Here is a 26,430-nt window from a genome sequence, read left to right on the forward strand (position 1 = left end):
AATGAATAGTGGGTTAGAGCCGACCTCCTGAAGCCAAAGCTGGAGAGTTAAATAAGTGGCTTTTGGCAAATCTACTTTTATGTATTTGGCAGGTCTGGATTATTTTAGATGTTTAAATCTCAGATTTTCCTTCTAGTTACCTCAATTTATATAAAAATCAGAGACCTTTCCAAAGTCTCATATCTCAGAGTTTGGAGTCTCATATATTAGAAACACATCAACCCGCCTTTTTTATCCCCTGTTTTTTGTTATCTCTCAAATGAGGATGGCTTTTTATGCCTTTATTCAATATCTGCAACAATACCCATTTTACTTGGAGGAAAGGAGGGCAGAGTTGTTCTCGCTGTTCTTTTAAGTTTGTTCTTTTGGAGCTGTTGATAACCAGACAAGGTTTAGTCTGGAGAAAATGTTTTCTCCTTAAAGGAGGGTTAGTGAATGAATGGTAGCCGAGAAATCTTCTAAGCTAGTGCTCCTATCTTAAATACTGGCACTAGGCATATCAGTGATAAGGCCCCAGCTCCCAGTGGCCCCTCATAAAAGAGAAGCTAACAAGGTAGGATTACCCGTGGGACAAATATCTTCACATAGGAAGTGATTGGAAATCATTCTATTTTATAAACACTTTGAATTTCTCAGTGCTTTTGCAATTTGTAATTAAAGCTTTTGTTATAAAGCCATGTAGTACCTTGGAGATATAATCACTTTAATGCTAACCTTGTTGTCTGTGAGCTAGTTTTAGTTCAAGAGTTCTTAAATGGGGGGTCCACAGATGCTTAAAGGGTCTGTAGATCAGTTTCGAGTGGTTTGTGAACATGGAAGGGGAAGAAAAAAAATTGGATCTTTATTTTCATTGACCTCTAACTGAAATGGAACACTTCTTCCAGTTATCTAAAAACACGATTTTGAGGAGAGGCCCACGGGTGACCTAAAAATACTAAAGTATCCCTTGCATTTCTAGAAAGTCATTTAGCACATTCATCTGTATTGCTGACTTTAATGTTAAAAAAAACCAAACAAACAGCTGTTTCTTGGCTCAGTGACCCGTGATTGGCTCAGTGGGAATGATCTCGTTTCCTAATTGCCTTAATTCTTCTGATGTTTCCTGCCACTCCCTCCTCAGTCTGTGAAAGAGTTAAGGACACACAGGGTTCAGAGAATCTCAAAGAGTTGGGAGGGGGTTTGGGTCTTTTTTTAGCGAATATTCTCTTGAGCTCTTGTTTTAATGTTGAGAAATGTTTGTAAATTGAGGGCTTTAATAAGAGTGCCAAGAACCCTACAAGCATCTTTGCCGGTTGTGTTCACCATGCTGAGATAACAAAGTGGCCTCCTACACAACCCAGAAGCACCAGCCATGTGTTCACCGGATGAAGAACAGAAATCCTCTTGGCCTGTAGAATTTAGAGAGGATTTTTAGTCCTGTTCGGTTCTTATACTGCTCTACACTGCTCTCACTTGACACCCTAATAAGTAAAAATAATGATGACAGTGACATGAATATTGTGCTTTAAAGTTAACTATTTGGAGTTACTGAATTTCATTCTGCCCGGAGAGGAATAGGCTCATCCTTCCTTTGACCTAACCAGAAAACTTCCTTGTAAAGGTAGGAATGAGAAAAAATGGTGACAAAAGGATTCAGAGGTGGGCCAGAGCGGATGGTTAATAGTCCTACCTGAAACCCTGCCTGGAGATTGAATCCTTTCAGGATGCCCCATGTATAATAGAGATTTGGACTTTGGAGCATTCTTAGGAGTAGCGTTCCACAAGAATGGCATTTGGTGTGTTGATTCTGTTGACTGGAGCCTTCACTGGCCTCACAGTTTGAAAATCACTGATCTAGTCCATATGCTTCTTCCCCACCCTTCCTTTCTCTTCCCTGCTGTGGCTCGGAGGGCAGGCTGGCTGGAATTATTTGCTACAATAAATTTCCTAGTGCTTTGTAGTGTTTATTAGTTCAAGCATCTAAAGCAATATGGTTTCCATCATATCTTTGGGAGAATATTTTAACAAGCACAGCCCCTTTTTATAAAGGTGGGCAGGGGTTTCTCTTCCCAGCTTTTAACCTAAATTTTAATTTTTAATATCAAATTGCCTCTTTTTACTTTTGTACAAAAGTAAAGTAGCTCTTCTCCCTCAAATGCTTGTAAAATGATCGCTATGCTATTTTTATTCTCCTTTTTTAACACTGTACCTGCAGGCCTTGTACTTTAGTCATTATTTATCCAAGATAGGAATGTTCATTATTGTTGCTATTATTATTAATAAGATGAATTCACACTTATAGAGTACTTTAGCAGCCTTTGATGATTTCCATGTTGGCCTTCCAGCTTTTTAAATGTTTCTAAGTCCTTTATGAGGCTTAAGAGTATAATCAAATAATAGGTTAATAGACACTGCACTTCAAGTCAAGAGGGATGTGGGTTGAACCCTGACTCCTACGTCCCTAGTTGTGTGACCAGGAGCAAGACTCTTTATAGGAGCCTCATTTTCCTTATTTGTAAAATGGGGATAAATAATATTTGTGCTGTCTATGTACAGTGTGTTGTGAGCAAAGCGTTTTGTGACTATTCAAGGGCCCTGTAAATGTGAACTACTCCTTCTGTTACCACTGAGGTTTTAAAGAAAAGGTTCTTACAACTCTGGACCCCTTATCAGAAAAATGGTTTTTAGAAACATAAGACAAAATACATAGGATTACAAAGGAAACCAATTATATTGAAATATAGTTGTCAAAATATGCATATTTTTAAAAGTACTTTGATCCCAAATGAAGAACACCCATTTAAGAATGATCTGTATAGAAAACAAGTTCTAGGTCACATGGCTAGTAAATGGCAAAGTCAGGATTTGAACCCAGGACTGGTGCCCTTTCTACTATACTACATGTGACTTTGCTGAATTTTCTTAGTGGTGGTGGTGCTGCTGCTGCTGATTTTCATAGTGAGGTTTAAGAACAGCAACTTTTTGCTTTTACTGTGAATACACACACACACACACACAACTTTTAGAAAATCTGACTAATCCAAACATGTGGGAACATTATGCCTATTGGAAGTGTGTACTATTTTCTTTTTCTGAAATGACTCAACGGCTTTCCAGTTGCCAAGATTGCTACAGAAACAGAAAAAATTTAAAAAAAAAACACCCAACTAGAATATTTCTAAAGCAATTTTGAGACTGGATTACTTAATGCTTTCAATAGTATACATATATATTCTTAGTATTAAATATATCAAATATGGATTAGTAATGCCAGTCAATACACATTTATTAGACGCCTACTATGGGCTAAACACTGGGGGCACAAAGAGAGGCAAGAGATAGCTCCTACCCTGCAGGATCTCACAATCTAATCTAGAATGAGGAATAAAAGAACGTTTGATTAATGAGGAACTTGTGAAAAATTAATTTCTCTTATAAAGGTGTCCATTGGTTATCTCTGCTTCCTTCTTCCTTCTCCCCCATCCTGCTCCTCCCCAGCAAACCATGCCCCCCCCAACTCCTCCCAAAAGCTTAGAAAGAATTTAACTGGGGCAGGTCCGCACCCAGATAATGCAGAGAAGCAGTTAGGCAAGAGCTCTGACAAGGAATGGGCAGGGCTGCATTTGCTTGAGATGGATTAAAATAATAAATGAAGCCTGAGTGCCATGCCAAGATGTTCAACCAGAGGCAAGATGGCTGGCCAGTTGGGCCTAAGAGGATTTCTATTTCAGGTAGGGGTTGGCCTGGATGACTTCTCACTTTGCTTTGGACTCTAGGATTCCATAATTCTAATGAAAACCGCAAAGTATGTTCATGGAATCCCAGACTTTAGAGGTGTCCTCAGAAGGCATCTAGTCCAGCATGGCACTTGGCATATGCCAGAGCCATAATTAGAGTGGGATGAATGGGGCTATATAGGTTCCAGGATGCTGATAGAGGGCATGGGAGAAATTTGCTACCTCCCGTTGGCAATCCTTTTCTTTCTACCTTGTCCTGTGATCCTCCAGAGGCGTGGGGCACAACCAGCCCTGTGGACATAGGTGGGGACAGGCCACCTCCTTCTAGCTCTGTAGGTGGGGCATAGGTGGGGTTTAGCTACCTCCTTCTAGCCCAACTGTACACTATGTGGGACTGTACCCACATCATTGTGTCTCCTTTATCCCGCTTTTCCCCTGCTCTGGACAACTGAATTTGCTGCAGAGAAGGCTTGGCTAATTACAGTTTTGCTTGTACTCTATCTTCCTCTAGTCCGGAAGCTTGGTAGAAAACATTTCCCATGCCAGAGAAATCACTGTCTTTTGAGATAACCCTTAAGAAGCAAGATAAAAGATGTATCTCAAACTCTTCTTATTCTTCAGAAGAGAACATGGGATGAGGGCCTTTTGTGTTCATGATGGTGTTGGATATGTCTGTGAATAGCTTTGCAATGTTATTTAGACAAGAGGGGTAGAGAGTTCAATTTGGCAAATGCTTACAAGGTATGATTATCCTCTTCTTTGCACAGTATTGGTGGGAGCAGAAATAACTGAGCCCCACCCTGCCTGCCAAATAAATGAATGTTTCACTTCCTACTTCGGGCAAGAGAAAACTTGAGTTCCATAGTAAAGCCCACTTCAGATATAGCTACACTAACCAGCTTCACTGACATGCTGGGACATGGGATCCTGAAACGGCCTCCAAGGGAGCTCTTCTGCAAACAAGCTCACTCTCCTCTGCTTTCATTGCCTGGATGAGATCAGCACTCAAAACCACAGTTAATCACTTTCAGTTAAAATTGCATCCTTACCATGTGACAGTTAACCGTAACTTTAGTTTATATTTAAAGAGTCTAAAAATCTCCCATTCCTAAAACAAAAGAGTCACCTTTGAGAACAAGGAGCCCCAGGTACTTGAACAAAGCTCGGGGTTTGGGTGCCTGTGGCTACTACTTGTAACCTATACTTTTCTGCTTGGGATTTCAGCTTGTGTTGAAAATACAGGATATTTTTGATTCCAAGAGAGGAAAGAAGAGAGTAAAATTGCATCCTTGCACTGGGAAGGAAACACCCCCTGCCAAAGGTAAGAAGAGTTTTCTTCTCAACTTCCCACAGCCTCCTAAATGGGAGACAGAGCATGCCGAAGCCATTTGTCATGTGAAGACACTTCAACTCCAAAGTAATAAAAAGTGGTTTTCCTTTGGAGTTTGGGGAATGGGGCTGTGAACATGGAGACTTCCAGATTACAGGGTTCAGATCCTGGTCAGTGTGGCCAGAGTCTAATTTAGCAGAGGCTGTAGAGGGCAAAGGAACATAATTAAGTATACTATACTATACTATTCCTATACTGTACCAGTATAGGAAACAGTATTTGTTTGAGGGATAATGCTTGGCATGGGGGGGGGACACTTAGAGGGCCACATGGACCCTTGAGGCTACAGGTTCCCTAACCCTGTGGTATGTGGTCATTTAATAAACTCCATTGCCTTATGTTCTTATGAGGCCTAAGGAAACTGCACTGGCTTAGTAGCCCTAAGAAAATATTCTGAGGACCTTATGCTCAATATCTAAGTGAACTCTAACATTTTAGTTACTAAAAGTGCTGTCAATAATATGAGAGGTCATCTCGTCCATCCTTCTGCCCTCATAAAAGATGACATCCGAATCACTGAAGCCAAATGAAAATGAACATATTTGAAGACCGCCGAAGACATACCTTCAAGAGAATCCCATAGAATCCCATCCCTTGAAAACTCATTTAAATGTTTAACTCACCATAAAAAAAAATGCTTCTTTAACTTGAAGGACTGAGAATGGACAGTTTGGTTGTAGTCCCCTCTCATTCTGCCCTCAGTGGAGCTAGACAGAGGACATGGTCTCTTCCCACAGCTCTTTCCAGTTTCTTCACAGCCCTTTTAAATGGCAAAGCTCAGAAACTGGCCAGAGGCTTCTAGATAGGGTCTCGTCAATGGTGACTAATAACCGCATTTATGTAGTCATTTAGGGTCTGCCAAGCACTTTCCATGCTATTTCTTTTGGTCCTCACAACAACCCTAGAAGGGGAGGCAGATGCTATTGTTATCATCTCTATTTGACAGGTGAAGAAACTAAGTCTGAGTGAAGTTAATTGACTTGCCCAGGGTCACACAGCCAGTACCTGAGGCAGAATTTGAATTCGGATCTGTCCTAACTCTAAGTTCAATGATCCATCCATTGTACCACTTTATTGCCTTATAGACAGCATACTCATAATTTAGTACTTAATCCCATTTTATATTGTTTGTTACACTTTCCCATGTTCATCTTGTTTCTTCAGTTAGTAAACTTGGCATAGTCTCAGCTCTAATCTCCTTGAGTATAAGAACCATGTCTTATACTATTGTGTCTCCCACAGCACCTCATGAGTTCATTCTGAACTTATAATGAGGATGGGGGTGGGCGTGGAGGGAAGATAAGCATTTATTAAGTACCTACTGTCTGCCAGGCACTGTGCTAAGGGCTTTACAAATATTATCTCCTTTGATCCTTACAATAACCCTGCAAGGTGTTGTGATCCTCATTTTACAGTTGAATAGACTGAGGCAGAGGTTAAGTGACTTGCCCAAGGTCCCACAACTAGTAAGTGTTTGGGGCTGGATTTGAATTCAGATCTTCCTGATTCTAGGCCTGGCCCTATTCACTGTTTCCCCCTCTAGCTGCCTCTGTGGTGGCTAGAAAATACCTCTTGGTCGATTGATTATAATCCCATTAGGCATTCCTTGAATGATACGTCTTTACAAAGCTATTTTGATCAGTTATCCTTAAATCAAGCAGTGTTTTGACTGCTCTTTCAGAGTTAGTTTTTAAATGTTTTTTTCTCATATTCATTATAGAATCTAATGGTAGGGAGGCACTCAGAGGGCACTTCTGATCCAGTTTTTGCCTGAAGCATGAATCCTGTTCACAACAATTACAACAAGTGTGTTATCAAGAATCCTGTGGTTTTTTAATTCTATTCCTGAATTGTCCAACAGAGCTGGTAGCAAGGCTTTTTTTTTTATTCTTGCATTTTCTTCTAGAATTGTGAACCAGACTCCTCTATGGATATCTACTGCTTCTATATATCTTATGATATCATGTCAAGTTTTTAAAACTTTGGTCATAGTGTAGTAGCTTGGAAGATTACACTCTCAAAATTCCCCTTGAAAACAAGAATAGTTTATTAGTTATATTCCTTAATATTTTATTAAGGAAACAATTAAATTAGATGTTGGGAAATTTAAGTTTAAAGATAGACATGCAAATCAATCATGGGAGTTTGTACAATTAGAACTATTCCACCTTGGGGCAGCTAGGTGGTACAGTGAATAGAGTACTGGCCCTGGAGTCAGGAGGACCTGGGTTCAAATCCGGCCTCAGACACATGACACTTAAGTAGCTGTGTGACCTTAGGCAAGTCACTTAACCCCAATTACCCTGCCTTCTCCCCTCCAAAAAAAAAAAAAAGAAAAGAAAAGAACTACCCTGCCTGAAGAACTCTGAATACTAACTCTAACTACACATAGTAGGTGCTTCACAAATATTAGCTGAATTTGGGTTCTTAGCTTTAACAACTTCTAACAGTTGTAACTTTATGTAACTCTTACATATCACTGTCAGGCAGAGAAGATGCAATAGAAGGGAGATGAATTGGATTAAGATTTATGAGAGATGAAAGACCCACACTCAAGAATAGGAAGTTAGGGACCAAAGTGAAGGCTGAAGCTTTGCAGGGAAAATATCTCTAGAAAGATTAGACAGAGATACATGCAAGAGAATCCCATAGGGCTGTTTTTGCTGGGATGGTCCTGGTAAGGCAGAGGGTGGGAAGAGGTTAAGCATGGCTGGGTTAACCCCACTGGCTGGAGTGAGAACCAACATCTCACCTGCGTGGTGCTTCCTATACCTGTTTCTCTTTAGTCAAGTCTCTTAGCTTCCCTGGGCTTCAGTTTCTTCATCTTTAAAAGGAGGAGGTTGGATCCAGGGGTGGGGAACGTGTAGCTTCGAGGTCACGAGTGGCCCTCCAGGTTTTTAAGTTTGGCCTCGAGGTCACATGTGGCCCCCCAGGTTTTTAAGTTCGGCCCTCTGACTGAATCCAAACAGATGTTCTGGGAAGTTTAGATTCAGTCAACGAGCCGAATCTGAGGACCAAGAAGGCTACGTGTGGTCTCAAGGCTAAATATTCCCCATCCCTGGTAGACGGTTTCCAGCTCTAAGCTAGCTAATCCTCAAAGTAGCAGAAATCTGAAAAAGAAAGACAAACACACACAAACACATAATTCTTTCTCTAAGACAAACTTAGAGCCCATCTTCCGGTAAAGAGAGAAAGCAAATGCTCCCTAAGATTCCTCCTAAGCCTATGGTAAGAGGAATATACCACCACTTCCAGCCAGCCTCAAACTTCTCAATTTTTTCTCAAACTACAAAATACATAACTACTGTGGGCATTTTTTACCATGGGAAAAGTGGGTTGCATTAGAAGTGTTCTTTGTTCTATCATATCGCTTTCTGCTGCAACTTGGCCTTGAAAATGTTTCATTTCTACATACGCAAGGTTGTTAGCATGTACAAAAGATAATTAAAAATCAGTAGAAGAAAGAAAGGGACACCTTGGGATGAGGGTGGGGGAGAGACTTTGTGGACTGAATTATGCCACATTCTGGTCTGAGGATTCCATAATGATTTGGAATAGTTTTCATGAAAAGAGTTCTCTTATCCTTTCTACTGCTCATATCTCTCCACCTGGAGCCAATTCAAGCCATTGGATGAGCCTGGCAGAACCAGGATTATTATCATGGTTTCATGGCCATTCCAGGAAATAGCATCCTAAGAAGTGGATCTATCCTTTGCTTAAATACCTCCAGGGAAGAGAAACTCAATATCAATAACTCCAGGTTTGGCATCCTATATTTGTGCCATTGATTAAACAACAGCAACAAATAAAATCAAGACTTCAGACTTGGTTCTCTTAAATTTCATCTTACAGGTGTGGCACATTTTTCCATGGCCCAGATTTGTTTTGGATTCAGAGCCTGTCATCCATCTGTATTTAACCGGAGGGAACTGCCAGACTTATGGATACAACAGATGAGGGTCTTTGTCTTCAAGGGACTTGCCAGTTTAGCCAGGGAATACAATGCCCGGCCACACTCATATACAGACACACAATAATCAGGGAAGACAAAGGGACTGAGCGTTAGGGAAAGATGTAGGCCCAGAGGAGATGGAATGTTTCTTTGTACCAATTCCTTGGTAGCGTGCCCACAACTTGTGCTTTTTTGTTTTTTGACATTTCCATTCATGTTTTAACTATGATTGCAGGTCTTTTTTTTCCTTAGCTAACTAGACTTCATCCTACCTTTCCTATATCTTTTGTACATAGCAGAGGGAAAAAAGGTGACTAGCCAGGCCCAATCTTAGTTAGACTAAGAAGTGAGCTGGAACTGAACTTTTTCCTAGGATTGAGCAGTGGGAAATAGATTAGATTAGTCTGTAATTTCTTCCCTTAGCTTTTGATTTCTTACTGTTGAATACTGGAAAGCAAGGGAGATGACAGCTGGAAATGGTAAGAAGAGAGGCCATATGTAAATGTTGCTTCTTACAGTGGGTTTCAAAGTCTATGAAAATTCCCATTGGTCAGTTACCCTAGGTAGCGGTACCTCAGTTATTCCATACTCCCTCACCTTCCCATCACAATGTACAATATACAAATGAAAATTCTTTTTCTGTCCTTTCAGGTGAAGCCAGCGGGAACGAAAGTGATGCAGAATATCTGCCAAAGAGTGAGTGAGTCAATGGAGCTCTTTCCATTTTCATGATGAACGTGGTTAGAGGTGTCGCATTGTGATTAAGTTGACTTTTATCTGATGGAATTTCACATTTTTCATTATTCCTTTACCACTGATACCTGTTGATTCTAGGCAGCTCAATAGTACATTGTCAGGATGTTTTTCATTAAAAAAAAATGTTCACGTAACAGAGAAAGACAGCCCAATATGACACTTGGGTTGGCATGACTCATGGGAGTGGCACAGAGTACCTGTGTAGTCTTGTGCTGTCATCTGCAGCCAAAGAAGAACAGGTGAATCATTATCCAAATTGGTTATTTATCAGTGAGGGCCCATGTTTTCAGGCACCCAAATGCATCTATTGAAGTCACTTAGCTCATATTCCAGAAAGACTACATTTAGCCTCTTTATATTTTCCATTGCATGAAGTTATTTCCCATTGCTGGAACAATTGGGATGACTTATCTCATGGGCATGTTTATTCCAAGGACCTTGGGGGTATTCTACAACTTCATTTAATTTAATTTCTAATGGTTGCTTCAGGGTAAATTATTTTGTTTCTATTTAATAGAATATAGCAAGAGATGTGGAGGAGGTCAGAAATGGGAACTGGGTATGAGACAATCAAATCCCAGAATTTGATTTAATTCATCGTTTATTAAGTACTTAGTGCATGATTGGGAGGAGAGTAAATGCAAAGCTTTGTGCTAGGTGCTGGGAAAACAAATATGAAGAAAAACTACCCTCAAGGAGCTTATCATTAATTTGCCATAGGACAACGAATCCTAAATGAATCTGAAAGGCTGTCGTGTTAGGCCTCAAACGGAAAAGAAGCTTGTGTCAGGTTAAGAATACAAGCAAGCAAGAGAAAAGCCAAAGAGTACATACAAGTATCAGAGATCAGAGCAGGTCATGGATTTTTATGAAAGTGCATCTAACTCTCCCTCCGTTGGACCATGTTGCTTCAGGCAGTTTCATTTTGCAGCCTGGGTGAAGGTGAAACTTAGATGATTGCCAATTCAGCTTGGATGTGTTATAGTGACTCATTTGGTATTGTTGGCGCATAGGAACAGGCTCTAAATATCTAATTTCCTGGAAGTGAAACAACCCTTTGGGATGGAAGTTTGCCTAGAGCATGGGATTTACGGAATACTGCTATGAAAGATATTTGGAACCAAGTGGGGCTGTTCACCCCTTGAGGCATCTTGTATGAATTTCCATAGTGAAACTTTTGGTCTGCAATGAAACTTAACTTATGGAACGGAAGGAGAATGAACTGTAACTCTAAAAAAAAAAAAAATGAGTCACAAGACGTGTCTAGTCTTATTGAGTTAGAATCATACACTGGTTCCTGGGGTGTTCGAATTTTATGTAGTATGTACTTTCATGACATAATTAGTTTAAAGATGTATTTTCCTTCTCTATTTTTCCTTTTTGGTATATCCCAGTTCATTGATGTAAACATATATTGAATTTTTTTTAACAATGCGTGTCATGGGAAAAACAGGGAAAGGAAAAAGATTTCTTTGATGAGAAGATACATCTTGTTTTGGAGTTATTAAAAGCTGACTCCCCCCAAGCTGTGCTTTTTTAAAATCAGGATATCATAGACCTAACAGTAGATTCTGTCATTAATCAAATTTTATAGGGTTTTTATCTTATTTGACAGCCTCAGTGGTAGAACAGAAACTTAAGAGGAAATTGATGTGCCATTAAAGAGATGATCACATAAGGACCTCAATATCATATTTGTATTTGATAATCCAAGCATAGGTTCCCAAGGTGGATGATACTGCCCCCCAATCCATGGAGGGGGGTGGGAGCAGTAGTAGCCTCAAGTATAATTGGGGGGCATTGAATAAAAATAAGGGGTAGGTGGAAGCATAAGGAAAGAAGAGAATTTTTAAAAACTGTTCATACATGTTTCTTCTGTTGTGTAACAGAGTTAAAGGAGTAGTGATTACCTCATTTTCCAAGTAAACACACAAAATGTAAGTTATAACTGATCAGTGATCAAGTCCACTGACAATTTTTAAGCAAGTATTGGTGGGTGAGTGTGTCGTGTATTATTGGGAAGTCCAGCATTCATGGCAAGAATATGTGTGTGTAATGCTTTATTTACAATACAATACTATATGGTTACATATTGTGTCATCAAAATTTCAATGCAAGAAACCCCACACACACAAATTTACAATAAATTATTAAATTAAAAATTTTTTTCTGTTTTTTGAAATATTTTCAAAATTTCAAAATTCAAAAAAGAAAACTATTAAAGGATTAAAAAAAGTAGATTTCCAGAGGTTGATAAGTAATTTTTTTTTCTTTTGAAAAGGGGGCAGTAGGTCAAATATGTTCAGGAACCTCTGGTCCAAAGTATAATGTCTATTTAGCAAACATCAGTTAGTCACCATTCATTAGATACTCTTTGGGAAGACCCTTAAATTAGATGTGATCCCTAGATGCTAGAAGCAAGGCTCCTTGCAAAGGAAAAATAACTTTTTTTGATTTCCTCATAGATCGCCACAAGCGAATAGCACAGCTACAGCAGTCATCCAAGAGGAACCCTCACTACCAGACTCTAGAGCGGGATCTCATTGAGCTCCAGGAACAGCAATTATTTGAACTCTTTGTTGTGGTGTCTCTGCAGAAGAAACCACTGGAAATAACATATACTCCTCAGGTCATACAGCAGTTCCCCAGCAAGGTACTTAAGGAAGGAGATCTAGGGTCATTCAGCAGTTTTGTGTGTGTCTGTGTGTGTCGTTTTTGTTTGTTTGTTTGTTTTTTACTTTTATTCAATCTGTCTCTTTTTTCACCACCAACTTTTGCCTGTAAGAAGTGGTATATATTCAAATCTGGCCTCAGACACTTGACACACAGCTGTGTGACTTTGGGCAAGTCACTTAACCCTAATTGCCCTCCAGAAAGAAATAAAAAAGTGGTATGTGTTTGTTATTGTTCAGTTATTTTTGAGTTGTGGCTGATTCTTCATGACCCATTTGGGACTTTCTTGGCAAAAGTGCTGGAGTAGGGTGGCTAGGTGGCACAGTGAATAGAGCACCAACCCTGGAGTCAGGAGGACCTGAGTTCAAATTTGGCCTCAGCCACTTACCACGTACTAACCATGTGACCTTGGGCAAGTCACTTAGCTCCAATTGCCCTGCCTTCCCCCTCCAAAAAAAACAAAACAAAAAAGTGCTGGAGGTGGTTTATCATTTCTTTCTCCAACTCATTTGACAGATGAGCAAACTGAGGTAAACAGGGCTAAGTGACATGCCCAAGGTCACACAGCTAGTAAATCTCTGAGGCTGGATTTGAACTCGGGTCTTCCTTACTTCCTGACTCCAGACCTCTACTGTACCACCAGAGATGGTATATGGCATATATCAACATAAAGCCTTGAGAAATTTTCCACATAAGAAGACCACATCATGGACTTTTGAAAAGTTCTGTTCTAAGGGGTAAGAAAGTTCAGGGATGAGCACATTTTAAGCAAAACCTGGACTAGTGGGTTCAGAACCAGATCAATAAGTGACTTGGATTCATTGGATGTCTCTAGACAAGTAACTTGACCTCTCCCCTTATGTCTTAGTTACACTTTAAGAGGAGGTAAAAACTGAGGTGGAAGATGTTGAAAATAAGTAGTAGTCATTTTGCATAAATAAAGATATTAGTGTCAAAAGAGTTGTGATTTCTTTAGTGTGAGCACTCCCTCCTGAGTCAGAGAGGAACTCTGTGTTTTAGGAGATATTTTTATAAATTTCTGCCACCAAGAAACTTCCTAAACTGTTGCCGTGGTTGATGATGAGCTTTACTAATATCAGATAGGATGGTTATTAGGTAGACCCATACTTGAAGTTTTTCCATCTTGGTAGGATTTGGTAGAGCTTTCACTCTTACGGAATATTCTTGAAGAACTCAGGGTCACCTCCATACTGTAACGAGGCTTCAAAGATTAAATTTGGTGGAGGCTAAAATAGAAGACGCAGCTAGAATATATTTGTTACTGAATCCTGGGATTCATTTTGCAGAATGAACCTGACCCAGAATGGCATGTTTTCTTGATAAAATGGAGTGAATGGGTAGACCATCTTTATAAGTTACAAAGAGGCAATGTAATAATCAGGTTTATTATCTGCTTGTTATTGTAGCAGAACAAGCCAAACTAATGAATTTTAAAACGTTGATTTTCCCAATTTAGGCTATTTTGTTAAATATAATGCCAGACTTGCATAAAAGACTCTTTTCATGCTAAATTTTACAGGAAGCAACAAACCAGTAATTGCATAGCAAAGATTATATAGTAGAAGCAATGATTATACATGGCTTTGACTCCCAAAATAGTTCTTCCCCCCAAATGATATTTTTTATCTGCCTGTCATAATGTCTTTGATTATTTATCACTGACAGGAATCAACAGAACTTCTGTTATCAGTATAACTGGGAATGTGTTCATGTTCACTTTGGATCCCAGTACTTCCTATCTCTCTCTTCTGAGTTAGTCTATTTGACTAAGGAGTAAAGAATCAGTCTTTAGATAAGAAACAGATTATTTGCATCCATGTCTCTGACAGAGGATTATGGGATCTATCCTGTACAAAAAGAGAATTTCTCATTTCTAGTATAACTTAATCAATAGAGCTTATGTCATTACCAGCTATGTCTTTCTTATTTTTACCAAGCTATATTATATGCATAGCCGCATTAATGAATACCAAAATGACTACATAGGCTTATCATGTGTCTCTATCATTGGGCTTGGCTGGGGTTCTGTGCTCCCTTTTCAAAAGTATACGGTTTAATCACCAAAGATGTCTTTTTCAGGCTGAACAATCCTTCAAGCAATCCAAAGACACTGAGGAAAGGCTCAAAGTCATCCCCAGCTTCTGTTTCCCTGATTCTAAGGATTGGGTGCCTACATCAGAACTGAAGAGGTGAGTGGACTCTTGTCCTTGGGTAATTGCTATGGTTTAGAACATGGAAGTGGAGCCCGTGTGCCTGAGAGGACTGAGAATGGAGCTTAAGTGAATGCCATCATTGATGAAGAAGGATGGAGTGGGAGGAAAGGAAGAAACAGAATTAGAACTTTCCCTCTGTGGGAGCTGAAAAAAAAAAGAAAAACACTGGAATATTCTCTGTTGAGAAAGGCCTTAACAATTACTCCTCTGGTTGACCAAAAGCCAGGAACGCCCCCCAGCGGCAGGAAGGAGATTTGGGTTTTGGTCTGGAAACAGCATTAAAAGTGTCTCCACCTTGTTTTTCTCTCCAGCTTTTTAAAAGAACCACAGCCCAGGTTGTTTATTTGGTAGAACTTTTAAGGAAGGCTCTAGTGTGAAGGGTGTGACCAGGTGGATCCCACCCAGCCTTTGTGGGAAAGGGAAAGTGTTAGGGCAGTGTTTGTAAATTGCTCCATCCTGCCTAGGTCTGCATAGCTCTGCCTATGCAGACGGGGCTCTGATGCCTTTTTGAGTCTGGAAACCTTGATGTATGTGCCACACTGAATACCCGTACCTTATTTATGGCCTGAGAACCTGTCCAAGTGGTCACATTCTTCAGCCCCATATTATCCTCCAAATGAATGGCCTTGCTCTAATTTCTAGGATATAGTGTTGGAACGGAACAAGGGTTTGTGGGTCTTCTAGTCTACACGCCTCATTTTACAGACAAGTTAAATGAAGTGAAGTGATTGCCCAAGCCCACACAAGAGCCCAGATTTGTTTCCAAGTCTTCTGACTCCAAATACACACACACACACACACACACACACACACACACTCCCATTTCCCAATCAACCCCTTGTGCAACTTTCAAACCTGCTTCAAACTTGACAGTGGATAGTCCATTGGTGACTTTCTTTACAGTGAAACTTTCTCCTTTGTGCTGACGGGCGAAGATGGGAGCCGGTGGTTTGGTTACTGCAAGAAGCTATTGGTGAGTGTCAGGCCAATGCTGCCAGAACAGTGCTAATTGGGATGGCAGGGACGGCTGAGGCAGGTCTTTGAGAGGTAAAAGGTCTTGAGGGGTGAGGGGGAGTGTGTCAGTCACACAGTGGTCTGTTTGGTATATTGACACTATGCTAGTATTAGTCAACCAATTCTAGGTAGAGGCTAGACGAGAATAATTTGTAGTGATACATAAAGAAACTCTGACACCATTGCTTTACTCCATCACAGACATATCTAGGAGTAAAGTACATCATATGAAACAACTTCGAGCTACTCGCTAGTCACCCCAGCTCTTTCTGCATGGGAACCCTGGCAATCCAGGGAATGTATACTAAGGGAATTTCCCAGAATTCTGCTGTAATAAGGGACAATGCTGTGGCTCTGGCTTGGTCCTCATAGCTGCATCATGTTCTGCATTGTTTTCTTATATTTTAGCCAGAAGGCAAAGGAAAGAGACTGCCTGAGGTGTACTGCATGGTTAGTCGGTTGGGCTGCTTCAACCTCTTTTCAAAGGTGAGTGAAATCTGTGTAGTGTCTGGAAAGTTATTCTCTCTGGGCTCTAAAGATGCTATTTTTTGTTTTTTAGGAATTTTCTATTTAGTGTGAAGGGACACAGAATTAAATGTTCTTTTACAGCAGGGGTAAATAATCAGTCATCATCTAACTGGCATTTATTAAGCATTTACTATATACCAAGTACTGTACTAAGTGATGACCAGGAGATTTTGAACCATTTACCTGGGAAGATCTACACCTTCTATGGCTTGGTTGAATTTCCAGCCCAGAAGAAAATGTGGTCAGTAGAGATACTTGACCCCATCCTTCCCTCCCACCAGACTTCTTTGAACCATCTATGTGTGTATGTATTAATATATGTAGGTATAGAAATATGTATGTGTGTATATGACTGTGTGACCCTGAGCAAATCTTAACCTATTTGCCTCAGTTCTTCATCTATAAAATGAACTTGGAGAAGGAAATGGCAAACCAATCCTGTATCCTTGCCAAGAAAATCCCAAATAGGCTCACAAAGAGTTAAATATAACTGAAACAACTGACCAACCACTATGGGACTTTATATTTGTTTCTATTAAATCTTAGCACAACACAGTGGATAGAGAGTGGGTCTTCAGGTCGGACCTGGGTTCAAGCCCCACCTCTGACCCATTACTGGCTGTGTGTCATTGGGCAAGGCATTTTACTCGTCAGTGCCCAGAGGTAACTGCCTAACACTATACATTTCAGAATACCAGCCCCTGCACTTCTACCTAGTGATCTCAATGCTTCAAGGAAAAGAAAATAGCTACTCCTCACAAAAAGATGACATACCCTTAATGTCTTAAAGTTTTTCGCTCGTGAGCCCCCTTCAGTGGATCGAGAATATAGGGCCAAGACCCACAGTTTAAGAAGTGCTGCAGGATGCATGTGGGTCTGGCTACGTGACACTGGGCAAGTTATTTCACCTCCATTTGCCTCAGTTTCCTCATGTGTAAGATGGGGATAAAGAATCACACCCATTTCCCACAGCCTGCTTGTGAGGATAAAAAAAAAAAACATTTATTAAGCACTTTGCCAACCTTAATTCACTCTATATATGCTAGTTATTATTGTTGGTTTTTGCTGTTGTCATTGACCAAGATTCAGGAGTCTTGGACTGAAGTCCTGATTCTAATGATTATTCTTTTTGTGACCATTGGCAAGTCATTTTAAGCTCTCTGAACCTTAGTTCCACTATCTATAAAATAGGAATAAAACTTATATTCCTATTTCACAGTGTTGTGAGGAAAGTGCTTTGTAAACCTCAAAGCCCTACATAAATTTGAACTATTTTTTACATGTTGTTACTGTTCCTAATATTATCCTAGTGCAAAATAGGCCCCAGGGCTCCTCCTCCCAAAACTCTCTCGCTGCCAGGCTGAATCCCAGAGTACAGTGCATTCTTCTACCTCACTATTCCAGGGATAACCTTGAGGAATTGTGGACTGATTTTTCGAGTGTTATTCTATGAGTTCCCACTGGTGTGTGTCCTCCATTGATTATCAATTAAATATCAATTAGCCATCCAGACTTATTTAGCTTTTAAAAAGAGGTATTTACTAAGTAAGTATAGAAAAAAAATCATATGGTACAGCAATCATCTCCCACAGATATACAGAGCATCCAGGGGAAGGTGGGCTCACACTTAGAGATCATATGTAGCAAAGGGTTAACTGATAGCTCTTAGTTCCTAGAAGTCATTTTCTCCCCTTTGTGAGGTTTTACATTCCTCTTAGACGTGGTGTAGCTTTTTGCCAGGCTCTTGGCAGAGTCCTGAGTTCACCTTTCCACCTCATCTAAATATTCCTTGGCTCCTTATGAGCACACTACCACCATCTGTTCCAGAGTCACTGCTGGCATGCCCATGAGAAGTCCAAAGAAAATCTTCCCACCTTTCATAGTTTAAAATATCATCTTCTGGTCAAGGCAGAGAAGGAGACAAAGGCTCCTCTAAGCAATTATTGATCAGAACTTGGCTGAAATGTTTTCTATTAGAATGCTTAACATCAAATGCCCAGGTTTGGAACTGGCTTCTTCGAATTATCCATAACCCACATAATATGACTAGATCTCTTCAGCCAATCCTAATACACTTCCTACGTAGTATTTCATCAGATGATTTTCATTCTTTCCAGATTGATTAAGGACATTCTGAAAATCGAATACCTTTGACTTTTTGATTCAATACATGTATTTGCAACTAGTTAAGGCAGTTACTTTAAGTAAAGTGAGGTGATTGGTTGAATCAACCATTAGAATGATAAAGATAAATGTGTTTCTGTTCCAAGGTGATGACTGGAATATAATACTTTCAACATATTTGGTTGGCTGGGGGAGCTTATTTGGTGGTATTTGTGATTTCAAATTAGAGTTTGGGTAATGTGTGAGTGTTGCATCCAGAGTGAGGTCAATTCTGGGATCTCTCTCTTACCTGGGAGCATTATAGAAAAGGACAGTTTACTCTGAGGGGAAAGCAACTGAATGATTTTTTTCTACAGATTCTGGATGAGGTGGAGAAGAGGAGAGAAATGTCTCCGGCACTTGTACACCCTTTTATGCGGAGTGTCATGGAAGCACCTTTCCCTGCTCCTGGACGTACTATCACTGTTAAGAGTTACCTCCCGGGAGCCGGAGATGGGGTAAGTTGGTTGGTCCTGGAAGAGTTTGATGAATCTATAAAGTAGTCAAGTCATTAAGCATTTATTAAGTACCTATTATTTGCCAATACCTATGCTAAGTGTAGGAGATACAAAGAAAGGGGGGGGGGATAAACTTATCTGCCCCCAAGGAGCTCACAATGTAATGGGAGATAGTATGCAACTAGCTATGTATAAATAATATATGCAAGATGAATTAAAAGTAACCTCAGGGTGAAGGCACTAACATTAAACTAGGAAGGGCTTCTTACAGAAAGTGGAATTTTAGTTGAGGAGGTAGACAGTTCAAGGCATGGGGGTGGGGGGCCAATGAAAATACCTAGAATCAGGAGATGAGTGTCCTCTGCAAGAAAAAGTAAGGCACTGAGTGTCACTGGATCATAGAGGACATGAAGAGAAATAAAGTGTAAGGAGAATGGAAGGTAGGCAGGGGCCAAGCTACTGAGGGCTTTGGAAGTCAAACAGGATCCTATATTTGATCCTGGAGGCAATAAGGAATGACTGGAATTTGTTGAATAGGGGAGTACCATGATCAGACCTGTGCTTTAGGAAGATCATTCTGATAGTTAAGTGGAGGATGGACTGGAGAGGAGAGAGCTGGGGCCAGGAAACCAACCAGAAGTCTATTGCAGTAGTCCCAGTGTGAGGTGATAAGGACCTGCAACCAGGGTGGTGGCAGCGTCAAAGGAGAAAAGGGAGCACATTAGAAAGATGTTACAAAGGTAGAATGCTGGGTGTTGGTAACTGATTGGATGTGGGGTTTGAGAGTGAGGAGCAAAGGATGACACCTGGGTTGTGATTCAGTTGTGAAGGATGGTGCTGCCCTTCACAGTAATAGGGAAATTAGGAAGAAAGGAAGGAAAGATAAATGAATGAATGAAGTATTGATTGAGGGCTTACCATCTACAAAGCACTGTACTAAGCCCTTAGAAATCAGATAAAAAATAAGTTAGTCCCTCTTTTAAGAAGCTCACATTTTAATGGGACAATGCATATGGACAGTTTCAGCTGGATGGAAAATCTCCATGTTCTGAAAGGCGATTCAGCAAAGCAGGCATTCATGCTTCTTTTGTAATGTCATTTCCCATAATAAAATGATGTTGTTTTCTAATGTAATAAAAAAAGAAAAAGTGGGGGCGGCCAGGTAGCACAGCGAGTAAGAGCACCGGCTCCAGTGTTGGAATGACCTGGAGATCGAATTGTGGCTCAGACACTTAGCACCCACCCAGAAACACCTGGCCGTGTAACCTTGAGCAAGTTACTTAACCCCAATTGCTTAGGGGAGCCCAGGTGGCTCAGCGAGTAAGAGCACCAGCTCCAGTGTCGGGATGACCTGGATCGAATCCGGGCTCAGATACTCAGCACCACACCCAGAAATAACTGGCCGTGTAACCTTGAGCAAGTTACTTAACCCCAATTGCTTTAAAAAAAAAAATGATGAGTTTGGGTCCCCTCAGAATGGCCCACCTGCACAATGTGGTCTAGGAGCTGTGATGCCATCACAGAGGGCTTCTCCAACTTTAACGACTTTTTCATGATTACAACCTTTGTCTAAGAAGGGCCTAGGCACACCAGAGAATCTAGATTGACTAAATCAGGCAGCAGCTGTAGTAGCTGATTTGAAGATGGCCAAATCTTCTTATAAGAATGCCAGGGACCTAGGTTAGTGAAGCCGTCCCTCTTCCTGCCATGATAGTATCTCTATTGTTTTGGTGGAACTTGGAAATTCTAAGCTGGTATTGCTGTGCTCATTGGGAAATGAACTTCCAGTTAGAGGCTCTCTGTAGAAAAAGAAGGCTGGAAGAATGTATCTTATCTGCATTGAGGTGAATCTGACCAAATGGAAGAAAAACAGGTTCTGTATTCTAAGTGACAAATAGAAGCACATGGTAAACCAGTCGTTTTTCTCCATGCTAAACTCTGTGCTAGAGCCTTGTGAAACTCAAAAAGGCTTGATGATTGACTGATTATATGACAGCCGATTACTACATGATATAGCATGGAAGGAGAGAAGATAGCTTACAAGGGAGTAGCTGGGCTAAAGCCTCATAATTTTTTTCTTTTTGCTAATAGGCAGAATTTCTAGGTGTAGCAAGTCATAGATGTCCTCTCTCCTCATTCTAATAAAGTACAGAAAATACAGGCAACTCCCACAGACTACTAAACAAATCCAGTTCAGTAAATTTGTATTAAGCATCCACTATGTACAAGGCACTGTTAGGTGATAGGAATATAAAGACAAAAACAGAAACAGTCCTTATCACTAAAGCATTTGCATTCTACTGAGGAATAAAAAATTAAAGCACAAATATACAATCATTTGAAGAGAATTAAAAACTAGGGGATGATATTTATTTATAAAGAGGGGAAGGGAAGAAGCATTTATAGAGTTCCTACTATGTGCCAGCAACTGTATTAAGCATTTTTTACAAATATTATCTCATTTGATCCTTACAACAACCCTGAGAGGTAAGTGCTGTTATTATCCACATTTTGCAGATGAAGAAACAGAGGTAAAAAGAGGTTAAGTGACTTGCCCAGCATCACACAACTGCTGTGTCTCAGGTCACATTTTGGCTAAGGTCTTTCCTACTCCTGGCCCGGTGCTCTGTGCACTATGGTGCCACTTAGTGCTTTGCATGTGAAATAGCAACAAGTTAAGTATTAAAGGAAGCTAAAGATGTGGGAATAAGAAAATAAGGCTTCCTGGGCATGGGGGAGGGCTTGAGCAAAGTTGTGGAAGCTGGAGATGGAAGACAACATTGACCATTTTAGCTGGGATGTAGATTTCACGAAGGAGAGCAATGTGAAATAAGTCACGAAAGACAGATTAGAGCCAGATCATGAAGGGCTTTAAATGCCAAGTTAAGAAGTTTCTATTTTATTTTAAATGCAGTAGGGAGCTACTGAAGATTTCTGAGCAGGCAAGCAGCATGATCAGATCTATGTTTTATTTAGGAACATTATATTGACATATGGAGGATGCATTGGATAGAGTAGAAACCCAAAGCATAGGGAACAATTAGATAATAATTAAAACAGGTGAGAGACAATGAGGACCTGAACTAGAATGGTGACCATTTGAGTTTTGAGATGTATGCAAAAGGTATTGAAGCATTAGAATATTCGAGGGAGAGAGAAGAGACAAGGATAGTTCCAAGGATGACATTTAGAAGGATGGTGGTACCCTCAAGAGATATAGGGAACTTTGAGGGAACACTGGATTTGTGGGGAAAATAGAATAATAATGATAAGTTATCAAGGAAGCTACAACTTTGTATTTCAAGAGACTTACTGGCACCTTGAAAGAAATATTTAATGAGGATAACATGTTTAAATCAATTAACACCTAAGTAGTAACCATCCCAAAATAGACTTTTGGAAGTATAAAATGGACAGTAACAGAATTGGAACATATTCTCACAAAAAACACATTTGATATTAATGAAACACAGAGCCGTTCATCCAAAAGAAGCTATAGTATGATTAACAATTTTTTAAAGGAAAAGGATGGATAGATTTTCTCAGAACACATTATAAATGGGTTAAAAACTTAACACAAATACTTCTAGAATAGATATTACTTTACTGAACAAGACAGTAAAGACTGACAATAGGTATATGCCACCGAATTTGTCAAATGTAACCAAAAGAGATTTACCTCCAGATGGAATTTATTCAATTGCTAAAATCTGGTTGTGGAATCAAAAGTCCTTCTACAGACAACAACCACATGAATGCAACTAAAATATGTCAACAAAGAATGGAACAAATAGCTATAACTATGAATATTTTTAAAAATGAAAATGGAGGGATTTATGATAGCAGTTCAGAATCAAGTTACCACCAAGAGAAATCATAGAAATGTTATCTTTAAGGAGCACTGGCTTGCTGATCTATGTATATTTTGCAAGTAAATGGCAAAAATAATGCAGCATATCATTACAGGCTACAAAATCTTATCACCTGCCAAATGCCTAATGACATATGATCTGATGGCTGTAATTATACATCAGAAGTTCATTGTCTTTCATAAAGTAACAGATGGCAAATCCCTCTGCCCCAAATGCAGACCTTAAAATAACCTTGAGAATTCAGCAAATAAGCTCTACTGGAATCAGAGCATCATTGTATGCAAAACTATTGCCCGTAATCACCTGAACATAACACTGATCCAGAAACATTTATGAACAATGCTCCTAATGGATATTGCCAAACCAGATATTTATCACATCTCCAAGTCATATGGAATGAAAAAAATTTAAAATATAGAGACCTAGCAGAAGAAATCAAAACCAGGTAGGAAGAAAATGAGGTACTTATTTTCCTCATCATTCTGTCTGCTAAGAGTTGTCTCAATGCTGCTGTCAGTGAGCCTGTCAAAGATAAACTTAAATCTTAGTATTTTATGCAGTTACAAAAGGCAGTTATTTTATTCCTCTGTGCAAAAATCTAAAGCATATAAAATATAAATGAATAACAAATATTTCAGGGCCATTTCTACCACAATTCCATTAAAAATGAGTACTAGAGGAATAAAAACAGCCATAACAACATTTATATATCACTTTTAAGATTTACAAAGCATTATGTTGTATGTATATTTATAGTCTCATCTGACCCTTACAGTAGTTTGTAGGACCTACATCACAGGGTGGTTGTGAGGATCAAATGAGAGAATTATGTAAAGTTGAACACCTTGAATTTGAGACACCTATCAGGCAGGTGATAACCAGAAGGCATTTGGTGACGTGGGACGAGAGTTCAGGAGAGGAATGGGATCTGGATATATATAGTCTTCAGTGTGTAGAGATGATCATTGTAATCAGATCCACATGTAACTGGATAAGGTCACTAGGAACGAAGATAGAGAAAAAAGAGGGCAGAGCTTTGGGAGATAGCCATGTTTAGGTTATGGTATATTGAAGGTATATTGATACAGCAAAGAGAACTGAGGAGGAATGATTTGACAGCTAAGGGGAAAAAACTAAAAGAGAGTAATGTTTTGGAATTTGGGGAAGGAAAGTATCCAGGAGGGAGGAGATGGTTGGCAGTGCCCAAATCTGCAGGGAGATCAAAACGAATGAAGACTGAGAAAAGACTCTCAGATTTAGCAGGTAATTGTTAGTAGCTTGGAGAAAGTGTAGTAGGGGTTGGAAATCATGTCACAAGTGGTTGACAAGTGAGAAAGTGGAGGTAGAAAGATTTTTCTGCCTTTTGCCAAGAGATTGGCTGTGAAAGAGAGATATAGGATGTTGTTTGAGTGGTTAAATGCCTTGACTGATCTCTGAGATAACACAGTCCTAGACCCAAGAAAGCAATAGTACTCTTCCATATTTCTAGAGGTCTTTAAAACAACATTATGATTTAGTATGGAAAATGAACATTTGTATAGAGTCCTGGTTGTCAGAAGGAAGAGATGGATTTTGAGCAGGAACATAAAGTAATGGATTGTGGGGCTAAGGCAGGGATCCTTCCAAGAGACACGTCTCTCTTATAATATTAATAAATGCAGATATAGTAAAATTAGAATGTTTATACATCATCTCTTCCAACATCTTCTTGTCTTCACAGTCAATTGAACTCTGCCGACCACTGGATTCTCGGCTTGAACATGTTGATTTTGAGTGTCTGTTTAAATGTTTAAGTGTATGTCAACTCATTCGAGTCTGTGCCTCACTCCTTTTGGAGCGAAGGGTTATATTTGTTGCCAACAATTTGAGGTAGGAAATTAGTATAATATTCAACTTTACAATTCCTTTTTGCTTTATTCTTTTTTTTTAATTTGGGCATCTTATTTTAAAAATATGTATATACAGTTAGCCAAGCTAATTAAAGTATTTGAGAACTGGTGATCCAAAATAATAAGTAACACAGAAGTCACTTAGGTTTGTCTTTGACAGTCTCTCTTTTTGCAGTAGACATAGCTTTCTAATTGGTTTTGTTGAGGCAGTTTAAATTAGTTTGCATTCTCTGAGCATATAAATTTATTACAGATTTAGTGATAGAGAAGAGTCTACAATCTAAAACAAAACTAATTTTGAATTTAATTTATAATTAAAATTGAGAATTCCATTATAAATTGAATTAATTTGAAAGATAATTTATTTAAATTAAAGTGTAATTGAATTTGATTGACAATTAAAAATGAGAAATCAGGACTGGATCTATGAGAATAAGAAGTCAACTGTAACTCCTCTTTTTATGTCATACTTTCCTGGGCCAATGTGAATCTCTCGTGTGACACTGTTTACTTTCTCCTCCGGTCAGCACTTTGTCTAAGTGTGGCCATGCTGTGGTAGCCACACTATATCCCTTCACTTGGCAACATACCTACATCCCAGTCTTGCCAGTCTCCATGATTGACATCGTGTGCTCACCCACCCCGTTCCTCATCGGCATTCTGTCCTGCTCCTTACCATTGCTCCAGGATCTGCCCATTGAAGAGGTAAGGGAAGGGGGGGCGGAGGGGGGGGGGCAGAGAATGATGGTTTAATGTTCAACACATGTGAACATTCTTCCCACAATTGAAAAAGAAACCATATTAATCTAAGAATATTGCAATATAGGTAAGTATCACATATTTACTATAGCAAGTCAGACTTGTTTTTGTGTCACATGAATAGGATGGCCTGCTGGAAAGGAAACAGGCTCAGAACCCAAGAAATAACCTGGGTGCACTTTTAAATAGGCCAGAACTTTGAGTCACTTTCATGAAAACTTCCCACTGCTTGTAAAAACCACAACCCTCTCCTTGATTCAGCAAATTTTATGTGAATGACTCCAGTTTAACCTGCCTGACGCCTTTCTCCAATAGGTGCTGATTGTTGATCTCTGCGCAGACAAGTTCTTGCAGGAGGTGAGTGACACAGAGGGAGATTGTATAATAATGTTTGGGGAGATAGCTTTCAATAGATCTTTTACAGAAAAATGAATTTTCTTAGAGGAACTGACTTAGTTAGACTTTGAGCTCCTCCTCATACTCAGGTTTATTTATAATGAGTAACCTTAAGAGTTATGGCCCATCATACAAAGCTAGTTTGAGAAAATGGGGCTGCCTCACTGGAAATCTAACCCAAACAAGGAGAAAGCTTCAGTGGAAATAGCTCCTTGCATTACCTTTCTCTAAGTGCAGATGAATTAATGGCAGCCTACCAAACATCACATGATTTATGTCAGGATGTAGGTTTTTGACAATACATAAAACAAAGTCTGAGTATTATTTAATAGTTCTGACTCAATTTCAAAACCAACCAGCATTCATTTGGAGGACATCTTTCTTTTCAGATCAGCGGAGATCATGAGACTTATGAATGGAAGCTTATTTAACAAAGTAACTAAGTGGTGTTACTGGGTGATTTTTCTGATTGACATTAGTGGTTGTTATGTAATATTTTGGTTTTAAATCTGCTCAGTCTAGGAGAAATAGTCTTCCATACAGCAAAGAGTAAAAAACACCACTTTTCCTGGGTCTCAGTAGTGAGTGTTTGAGTTCCAATCCATAAATTCATGCACAATGCTACTGTTG

At 39.6% G+C, this 26,430-nt stretch overlaps 1 protein-coding gene across 4 annotated transcripts in view; it reads left to right on the forward strand.

Annotated features, from left to right (window-relative positions):
• DENND2C (DENN domain containing 2C) overlaps window positions 1-26,430 on the forward strand; it is an 82,891-nt gene that overhangs the window by 49,747 nt on the left and 6,714 nt on the right. For all 4 annotated transcript variants that reach the window (XM_069090297.1, XM_069090300.1, XM_069090299.1 and 1 more), the window contains 10 exons: window positions 4,941-5,037; window positions 9,710-9,754; window positions 12,280-12,467; window positions 14,588-14,697; window positions 15,625-15,694; window positions 16,144-16,221; window positions 18,744-18,884; window positions 24,477-24,625; window positions 25,173-25,350; window positions 25,720-25,761. In XM_069090297.1, the coding sequence (XP_068946398.1) occupies window positions 4,941-5,037; window positions 9,710-9,754; window positions 12,280-12,467; window positions 14,588-14,697; window positions 15,625-15,694; window positions 16,144-16,221; window positions 18,744-18,884; window positions 24,477-24,625; window positions 25,173-25,350; window positions 25,720-25,761 (1,098 nt within the window). The remainder of the gene's footprint in view (window positions 1-4,940; window positions 5,038-9,709; window positions 9,755-12,279; window positions 12,468-14,587; window positions 14,698-15,624; window positions 15,695-16,143; window positions 16,222-18,743; window positions 18,885-24,476; window positions 24,626-25,172; window positions 25,351-25,719; window positions 25,762-26,430) is intronic.

Source organism: Petaurus breviceps, unplaced genomic scaffold, assembly GCF_028583685.1.
Source record: "Petaurus breviceps papuanus isolate PSGF00001 unplaced genomic scaffold, PetGlider_PUasm1.0 186, whole genome shotgun sequence".
In the NCBI taxonomy this organism is placed as follows: Eukaryota; Metazoa; Chordata; class Mammalia; order Diprotodontia; family Petauridae; genus Petaurus; species Petaurus breviceps.